Source organism: Brienomyrus brachyistius, chromosome 19 (genome assembly GCF_023856365.1).
Source record: "Brienomyrus brachyistius isolate T26 chromosome 19, BBRACH_0.4, whole genome shotgun sequence".
NCBI classification, from domain to species: Eukaryota; Metazoa; Chordata; class Actinopteri; order Osteoglossiformes; family Mormyridae; genus Brienomyrus; species Brienomyrus brachyistius.
The window spans coordinates 7,769,770-7,779,774 of record NC_064551.1 but is presented as its reverse complement, the minus strand read 5'-3'; the positions used below and the strand labels follow the sequence as shown (position 1 = coordinate 7,779,774).

Genomic DNA, 10,005 nt, shown 5'->3' with positions numbered 1-10,005 from the left:
TTACGGTTCTGTTTATGATTAGATTGCAGCAATTTCTTTTCACCTTGAGCATCAGTGTTGTTACCTAAGGAAAATTAAGGTGAGATTTATTAAGTAGGTGTAAGGACATATAGACAATTTTTCCTCTTTTTTTGGGACCTGAAAATACCTGAAATGTGAGGAGTTTCGCTTGCTTTCATGTTGACATTTGCTTCCTACAGTCAATATACTTAATCTGCATATTCACGTTACTTTAACGCCTCTCTCTGCATCCTGCCCCCGGTGTTCTCATTTTTACAAAGCAAAATCTGCTCACCGTAATACAGAGGATGTAAAACAACGCATTAATGTCTAAGACCATGCATAAGTGTTAACTATGGTAAATTTCTGTAACTGAATATTATTGACTGATAATGCGTTAAAAACCTTTAACGATGCTACGGATTCCCATCTGGTTAGTGTCGGAATAAGAGCTGTAGGTGATACAGGATGTGTCACAGCTGTCATTGGTAACTAATGCGATTTTCCTTCTGCAGGGGTGACAGTCTTCTATAGATTTGTGTCGCTCGAAATATTCTTTTTAACAAGTTTCCAGGAATCCTTTATCAGGCGCTTTATGACTTACGAAAAAGGATTTTGATAAATGACTACGGCTCTTTATGTGTTATTAAAGGGTAGATTAGGGGCGCACGTGATATTATATAAAATTTTGCTTAAAACGTAATATTACTCATGAAGCATCCACATAAATTTGCATACGTAAATTGTTCCTCGATCGCTGATTGTGTTTTCCGTTTATCCGCAGTTCTTCCTTCGCCGCGTTCATCCTTCCTGAAACATAAAACCTCCGTTTTTACGCAGCAGTGAATTCATCCGTCAGTGTTATTCTGCTTTTTGTTCATTTGAAGCAATACGAGTTAAATCTATGTGAATTTTGAGCTAACGTAATCACCATGACTTTGCAGCTGCTTTGTTGATTGAATGATATCAAGGACATGAAGCGTTTTAGTTAATATTTCGAATGGTGGACAAACCTGCGCAGGGCCTAAAACAGTGTCTGGCTGCAGAAAAGTCTTCCAAAGTCTTTAGTGTGCACTAATCCTACACCATATTCCAATATTAAACAGCATGCCTACTCTTAATTCTTCAAATTCCTAACTTAATTTCCTCTGGTTCTCTGCACAAAGAGATTTGGTCAAATCTATTGAGATATTTAAATCCAACCATTTTCTAGCTGCTTATACTGCTCGTGATTGCGAATGGGGGGGGGGGGGGGTTGACTCCGGCCAGGTAGCATTGGACAAAAGGTTGGGATACACCTTTGCGCAGATGCTACACCAGTGCAGGATACAGTCATGCATGCAGTCATATGCTGGGGGAAACACAGAAATGCCAGCTAGCCTAATTGCTAGAAGAAACTTGCGTACCATGGAGAGAACATACCCTACAAACACACACAGCAGATGCAGAACTCTAACCCCAAACGCTGGATGTGTGAGGCAACAGTCCTAATCACCAAGTCACCTGAGTTTAATCTTTACCAGTGATAAACGATGACATGCACCATCTTGATTGCCACTGTGGAAAAACTTGACTATCCTGGTACCTCAAGACAGCTGAAATGAGCATTAATCAGTAAACAAATCCAGCAGACCTACCTTTCCAAGTGACTAAACTAGACTTACTTTGATAGATGGGTAAAAAAGCATGCAAAAATATGATTAAAATAGATTATTTTGAATCAGCTGCCAGTTCTATGCTGTCTCTCATTTAATGTGGTTCCAGTGAGTTTAGAGCATTTCAATTCACTTACATTAGTTACCTCCATGTTAAAATGAATGTGACACTGAGCAGCCAGTGGCACAAAAGCTGGAAAAATGTATTTCTCACATAGTTACAGAAATAGAATTGCAACTGCCTCAGCAACAGCAATTGGTGCTGTGATTGGACAGAATGCTGACCAATGGCATAGAATGGAGTTTAGTTTCATATACTGTAAATTTGAATCATCCACTAATCTTGCAGGAATGCTGATTAAGTTACTGATTAAATCTGACAGTGCAGTGTAAATAGTAAACAGCAGTAAACACCAACTAAATGGAAAAGTGCCAAATTTACTGCAGTGAGCGAGTTGTTCTGAAAGCGTAACTACTGCCTGGAGTTAGGACTTTGGATATTAAAAATTTAAATATTTTAAGCAAAGATCATTTGCTGCCAATAGACTAGCTTGCTGGTTGTGTGTTTGTAAAGTGACCAAATATGGTTTATAGACCATTATGGGGGGGTTTGAGGAATGGCACCTTTGGAGAAGGTACTTCACCCGAATGACTTCAGAAAAAAAACATTGAAAGTAATCTTGTTAGAAGTCCATATATATGTAAAAACCAAAGCTGGATAACTGAGCCAGATGACTTTTCATTATTCAGAACTTTTCATCACAAATGTGTCAAGAGCGCAACACAGATGACATCATCATGAATAATAATGCATTTAACCACATACATTTCAGTACTCTAGAGCTGTGAGCAGGTAGACCAGGCCTCTTGATATATTAGTTTACATTTTAGAGGGGAAAAAAATCCTGCAGGATAATCAAATTCTTTATTGACAGTTTTAAGAAAGAAAATGATAGAGAATACAGGAATTTAAGTTTTTTGCTTCTGAAGCCAAGAGTGGGAGGTCGTAAAAATAGCCAATCAGAAGTCAGGTTCTTCGATGCAAAAAAAAAAAAAAAGAGCAGGAGGGCTGGGATTCACAAACAAGTGACGTCTGCTGCTCTTCACATGCCTTCAGTTTGGGTGCTTTCTGGTCACACCTTGCAAAACGTTCCACATCAGCAGGTCTACCGGCTCCCCGCATTCTGCCCAGGACATTCAGACCTTCAGACATGTGCTTGAGGAAAACTGCAGGAGATCCAAGCATTAAGCACCTCCGTTGTGCTTGTATACATATCCCTCCTAACTGCACTCCTCATGGAGGAAAACGGAGCGCAGAACTTGAGAACTCGTCAAACCGGCCGAGGCTGCCTGGGAGCCGCATGCCAGTCATGCTACCTGGTCTGGAAAACCAGACACCCTCTTCCTGATGCAACAAGGAAGCCACTGAAACAGCCACTTCCATCACTGACTGAACCAGCCAAGAGAAATACTGGAAAAGCCATCATGGATGTAGAAGCCAGAATGAGTTCATGACCTCATTTTTGGGGGCTCTGGCATTGTTGGTAAATAATACCCAGTTCTTGAAGTTTAAAAATATTTTCTGTAAATTTTCTTGCAGATGTCAGACTATCACTATAGTGATATAAAATGAAATTCAAAAAAAGCATTTGCTGTTTCAATGTCACATGTCACAATTCCGCTTCTTCAGTTGAGCAGTCTGATGATCTTGTTGATGTCCTCACCCCTGGCACCTGAGTTCCCTATATCACGCATCAAGCCAGCCTTATCCCTCGCTGCATGTCGTGCCACAGACAGTGGGAACGGCAACAAGTAGTTATTGACCACTCTAAAGTTCTTCCCAGTGGAGAATATCTCATGGATGAGGTCTTCGAGGCAGATGATCCCATACTTCCCTGCAAGAGACCATATAATTTAAATCCCTATTTTTCTTTAATGTTTATGTTTATTAAGTCTTAAGTGTCCCGTCGCCACCAGTAACAGCTTCACACATGAAATACTATACTTGCCCAAATGCTCCTCGATAATGGCATTGTCTGTAAGAGGAGTCTCCTTATTGTTAATCCTGGTCTTTCCTCTCTTCAAAATCAGCTCACGTACTGACTTCAGGTTGGGGAATCTGTTGAGTTTAGGGAATCATCCGAGTTATTTTGTGTAAATAGTAAGGTGGTCATCAAATGCTACTTATCCATCACAGAAGTCATACAGAAATCTGACAATTCACAAACACATTTACCATTTAAATTCATGTGTCCCACCTCTTCCGTCTCACTCATTTAATGCAAATGCACCCTTGATTAGTCCTATACTATTTTGCAGGCCACCAGTACAAACTTGATAAAATGAGGTAAACAGAAGCCTTTTTTTTTAACTGACCAATCAGAGCATGGAAAGAATAAAAGGGTGACCAGTGCACATCTGGCTGAGAAGCACACAACTGCCATATCAAAAAAAAAAAACTGCCTCGTATTTTCTTAAGCACAATCAGCATCACACAACAAAAGATAAACAAAAAAACTGCTGATTTACACAGTTTATGGAATAGCATTTTTTTTTTTAACTACTTATTTTTAAAATATATTTGTTGTTCCAGTCAAATTGTTCCATTCAATATTTAAAACTCAGCATTTCCACACTGAACATGACAGAGCAGGTGTCACTACAAATAAACATTCTCATAAAGGAAAGGGAGACGGGAATGTTTCAAGAACGTCTGATAAACCCAATGCTAAGAAACTCGCATTCCTAGTTTAGTCTGGCTGTTTGTCTAGGGAGGAAAGAAAGCATATTTAAGCTGCAGAAGCCAAAAACAGCACACAAGGCATGCGTCAATGGCAGTCTCGTGACCACCACTCCTCACCCCCAGGCCACATAGGGTTCCACAGCCTTCAGCATGCTCAAGGAAGTCCTGCTTATCTTAACGAAGGTGCCACTGAAAATCTTCCTCAGACGAAACATCTGGATAACTTTCCTGACTTCAAGACTGGTGCCTTTGATCCTGCAGAAGGGAAAGAAAGCATCACGTCCAGCACAGACGCAGCGAGACCCGAGGTCCACACAAGCAAAGACTCACAGAGCGTCCCCCTGACTCAAACACACTGCAGTCGGAAGCAGCCCCGTTAAGAGACGTACTCTTTGATGCGGACCACGAAGGCCAGCCGGTTCTTGGCAGGAGGCAGGGCTGGGGGCCTCATGCGGCTGGCCAACTTCAAGCGAATGTCATCTCGGCGTTTTTGCTTGCTCTCATGCAAAAACTCCTCCAACCGCTTGAACTTCACAGGGCGACCACGCTGAATCTGGAATCAGGGATGTGCATTTCACACTAACCGGGGCAGAATGAAGTATGACAGATTCACTGCAACTCCAAACCCGACCAGAAAAACTTGACACACTTTCCCCTTGTCTAGCCTTAAAAGTAATACATCATTACTTCAATAATTTCATGTTTAACGCAAACAAGTAACACTAAACTTTATAAAACAAGAAGCCACCAAAAGTAAACAGAAGCTTGTAGAAATCATACACTTAATCCAGGATCAATACACTGAAATTCCAAATATGCTGCAGTCTGCACAAAATATGCCTCTAGATCAGCTCAACAGTTCATAACGTGGACATTTGCAGTGCAGCAACTTCAGCATTGACCGCGTCACTTACCTTTCTCTTCTGCTGCAGCGCTAGCTTAGCTTCTGTAGCTTTGATCGCTTGGTAAGCCTTCCTCCTCTTGAGAAGATTCTCTGGAACCAGCTTAATAATCTTTTTCAAGCTAAAGTAGCCAGGCAAGAAGAAAAATAAAGTAAACTAATCGTCTGATAATATGGACAAGACAATCACAAAACACACAAAAACGTGGCGGGAGAAATATTATAAGCAATGAAAGAAACTAATCGTTGTATGAATGTTTATTATCAGACATTGATATTCAAGGGTCACTTGACGTTGGCAGCAAAAAGACTGATTACAGCTAAATATTTAATGACAAATATCTTGTATCTGTTAAATACTGCTGTAAATTAAAACGGCTAAACAGTGTTAGACCATGCTTTGGAAATGAAGAATTACAACACAACCAGTAAGTACCTAAGACACGTGAAATGAGTTTAACTGTCTTGAAAAATTACGCACAATATTGCGCTTATAAGATTCCACTCGCCAATATTAATTAGTGCTTCTAATATTTATCAAGTAAATCACCCCTAAAATATAAGATGGACTGAGATTATAAAACAACTAAAATAGATACATACTCTGACTCCGCCATTTTTGAGGACTTCACGAACTTCAGGTCGCACACTGGTGACGTATTTACTAAGGAAAGCGACAGGAAGACGAATTAATGCCACCTAGAGCATGGGAGGGAATGAGAACTCTCTTTAGATAGCGATTCAGGGTTAAGCTCAGCTAAAAATGCATACATTATATGGTGTACAGTTAATATACATATATATATTTATGATAAATATTCTGATTTGCTATAAACGAATTACCGCGAACGTAAAATATTGCAAATGAGTCTTTGTTTTTTACGTCGTACTACATTGCACCGATACAATGCATGAATGTCAAAGACCCGTTTGCCTCTCATGCGTTATATATTAATTTTAAATAAATGTGATATACACACACAGACACACACACACGGAAAATGCAAATAGGTCTACACTAGTTTACGTGTGGTTTACTGCCCTGTTTATTTCATTACGCTCGGTGTATAACGTAGTGGTACAATAAGGAGTGAACTACGTATTCATAACCAATAGATAACTTACTGAGTTGAACAGTGATGATATCCGAATATATCTGTCTTGTCTGCACTAATGTGCTGTGTGTATTAGAGAAAAAGTTATTATATATATATATTAATATATATTTTTATAAACCAGCCTCAGTATTTCCCACAAATAATAAGTCATCGGTATTCTAGCTGACTGTAAAATTCTTATTCATTATTCATTCGTCTGTACCTGGTTGTAGGGCATCACCAGTGTTTGTAGTTTGCAGATTCCGGCTTAAGGTCTGCTGGGTCTAAATGCTGCATGGAAAACACCTACATATTCCATAACTAATACTGACTGTTATTCACTTCTATATGCGGCAAATAATTACGACAAATTCTCACCACAAGAAGTGCACATTTAGACAACTTAATCTGACTCCAGCAATGAATACTATATCAACATCTTTTAATAGAAGACTTCATTTTTAAATAAAACAATTAGGCGAAACATATTGTACAGTCTAGCAAAAATGGAGCAATTCATATGGTGCATGATGAAATACACTTTCCTCCATCTCTGTTTATAGAACTACTACACCGTGTTGAATACAGCTTTCGAGGTTGCCTTTCAAAACATTACATACATTCAGAAAATACAATCAGACGTGTACAGGTACATTTGTCATTTTTATTGACAAAAACTCGACTCTAAACATGCTACGTTTGAAGTTATACAAAAACGTAACATGACAAAAAATATATAAACATCAAAATCATAGGACCAGGAGCATAAAATCAGGATTTCATCCCTGTTTATCTACTCTTTATCTACAAATCTACAAATATCTTGCGATATGCAGTGCATTGATACTTCGGTTACTCGTGAGACTCAAAATGCATTTTGAACCATATTAGTAATATGGAAAGGTTTCGTCTACAAAAAGATTGAATATGTCCTGTGGGATCGTGCTTTAAGTCGCTTCTGTCTGCGCATGCGTCTCCTGGGCATTATGTAATATAGTCAACAACAAATGGTTAACTGGTAGTGCAAGGTGTTTACTGATCCAAACAACAGGCATCAATTCTTTTATTGATTGCGAAATTATGCCACTTCATAACAACAGACGTGATAGCGACACTTAAATGCTTTCTGTGCTTTTAAGAAACACCATGAAGGAAGTGAGATACAGGAACTTATGTCTGAAGAAATAAATCGTACCATCAAAAATGCATGAATTATTCTTAACGTTTTTCCGTTTTTGTTATTTTCTTATTATTTTTTTTTTTATCTTGTTACTTTTTGTTATTGTCTTAAGAACAACGTGGCTCTGTGCCCTGCCCCCATTTTATAAAAAACAAGGCTCATTTATAGCATCCTGGTTTTGTCGCCTTCCCAATTTTGTCTTTGGGTAAATTAGTGGCCAGCTAATGAAAACTCTTGTGAACCATCCAGGTGCTATGTGCATCACATGTGACCTGCTCGGGTCTTGACGGGTTAATGATCCGTGGGCGTTAACGTGACCGGCACCAAATGGGAGTATCGAATAGTAGGGGGTGTACTTTGTTCAAACTACTTCTGTCCTGTTTTGCAACTACAACCAACGTAAATGTCGTAAGATGTCTGTTCAATCCCCCCTCAACAATATCAGACATTTTAATCGTGATCCCGTTTACGCGCCACTACGGTTGCACTACATTTTCATGCAAGCATCACGTATAGTTGTCCACAGAAGATACTATTTGAACAGCCACCAAGCCAACTCAATCATAAAAACTCACACGCGCATTTTTATGCGCCGCGAGCGAAACGCCTCGCAAGAGATTCAGCTGAGACTCCTCCCCCTTGGCGCGCGCCCTTGACTCCACACAGCGTCATTGCGCGTGAGCGGCACTGTCTTGTTTGTTTGTGTAGAGGGCGAAAAATGGCGGAGGGCAGAGACCCGAGCTGGAACTAGAGACACGAAACGTCGGCTCTTAACGTTCGTGACAGCTGGTAGGGGCCACTGCCCTGCGTCGAGTGCATCCCCGGTGCGTCCGCTGAACTCGGGTGACGAAGGACGAGCGCATTGCGAGCGGAGTGGAGTTTTGGAGGAGCAGGTTTAGCTGGCATTACTACGGCCGCAGCGAGTACTGCCCACTAGCCGCTGAACTGTCGGCAGCTAGCTTACTGGCTAACTAGCCGTGGCTAACGCTTACGCGGTACTCTCGCGGCGTGCGCGTGAAAGCTGCGCTTTTTTTTCTCTCTCGCTGAGGGTAGGGAGTCCGTCCCTCGCGTCGTACATTTGGCGAGCGACCCGACGGGAAAGCCGAAAGGCGGACTCTGGCGTCGGGAGTTCGCACACGAATGTCTTCGTAAGTTCACCGTCCTGTCTTGCAGAGGATCACAGCGGCGACCCGAGAAGACAGGTAAGGCACATACCGCTCGCCTTTCGTCTGGCCGGCCGCTCAGTGGTCTGTGACACTGTTGAGGAGATTTTTGGAAAAGTGCACAGTTGCTCATTAAAATAAACGACAGCGAAAAACAACATTAAAATGCAAAAAAAATCCTGGCCTACGGAAGACCAGGAAGCTAATTAGCGGCGGCCATGAAGCACACAGGTCCGGATAAAGAGAAAGTATGACCAGGTGTGAATCTCTCCACCTGTTTGCCAATATTATACCAAAATGTTTTATACCAATGAAGGTAAGATTTTGCTATTTGTTGGACTTTAAAGTCGTTCTACTGAAGTTCAGAAGAGCCAGTAATGTAGCAAAATATATCGTAATGTAGCAAAATTTTTCTGTAGTCGTGATCTGCGGACTCCATGGGCAACAACTGCACTTTCTAAATGATTACTATTCTTATTATTTTGAAGAATCACTAGAGACCTACCAACTCGCGACTAGTAATGTTGTATCACGTGTCTAGCATTTTTAGCACGTTTAACCAGGTCTACGCACGCCTACTCCTCCCCCCAGTTAACGTATTGACATCTGTCTAGATATTGACATACGAGTAGAGGTTGGTTGCTTGGATCGTCCTGCTGGCCGTGTCTGTAAACAAGCATTGACGCTCTGAGATGCGCGCGTCGACGTCGTACTTCCATGCTTTGTAAAGTCCAAACGCTTTGTGGTGTGAAGTGATACTTGATGCACGTGTCTTTGGCTCGGTCCAGTTGGTGTTTTTTTTTGGAAAAACTTTAGACTCTTTTCCATGGACGAGTTTCGGACTATGTTTCGTTGATTTATGTAACTTGTTTGGGCCGTATATTACTAAATGTTACACACAACTCATTCGTGCAAACATTTTACATGTTCTACTTAAATCTGTAGTTGATGTCGATTGTAAAAGATTCATTCACACATTGCTCGATATTTGAGGTGAATTAGTAAATTACTGAATTGGTCAATTAGTTTTTTGGTTTTGTGCACGAATTGTAAATTGTTTCTATCACACCAAAAGAAGTTGTGTATCTAAAAATGTTAACATTAAATTTGATTCTGTGCCACTTAAATATTTGGACAGTTATTACCATGTTTGCATTTTGTGAAAATGAGATTATGATATTACGATAAGTGTTGTTTATTTTTTGTATTGTTTATCTTAATGGTAGAAACTGCAATTGCTTTTTAATTAAAGCACAATTACAGTGT

The 10,005-nt window shown here is 40.4% G+C and overlaps 2 protein-coding genes across 2 annotated transcripts in view; one reads left to right on the top strand and one right to left on the bottom strand.

Moving 5' to 3' along the window:
• Positions 1 to 2,561: 2,561 nt before the first annotated feature.
• On the bottom strand, positions 2,562 to 5,979 carry rpl7l1 (ribosomal protein L7-like 1). The gene is made up of 6 exons (XM_048985224.1): positions 5,903 to 5,979; positions 5,313 to 5,421; positions 4,788 to 4,951; positions 4,516 to 4,653; positions 3,665 to 3,774; positions 2,562 to 3,550 (listed from the first exon to the last, which is right to left on the bottom strand). Exons 1-6 carry the CDS (start codon positions 5,914 to 5,916, stop codon positions 3,342 to 3,344), a joined length of 744 nt encoding a protein of 247 aa, XP_048841181.1. The 5' UTR covers positions 5,917 to 5,979; the 3' UTR covers positions 2,562 to 3,341.
• A 2,288-nt stretch (positions 5,980 to 8,267) lies between these two features.
• ncoa1 (nuclear receptor coactivator 1) overlaps positions 8,268 to 10,005 on the top strand; it is a 42,216-nt gene continuing 40,478 nt past the window's right edge. The window contains 1 exon segment of the mRNA XM_048985021.1: positions 8,268 to 8,778. The gene's annotated coding sequence lies outside the window, so the exon portion shown is untranslated.

Excerpts from the sequence above, each read along its gene's own strand:
- rpl7l1 (XM_048985224.1), bottom strand. Across the intron at positions 4,952-5,312 it reads CGCTGCAGCAGAAGAGAAAG|ATTCAGCGTGGTCGCCCTGT; the intron begins GTAAGTGACGCG and ends CCCTGATTCCAG. Across the intron at positions 3,775-4,515 it reads GAACCCTATGTGGCCTGGGG|ATTCCCCAACCTGAAGTCAG; the intron begins GTGAGGAGTGGT and ends TAAACTCAACAG.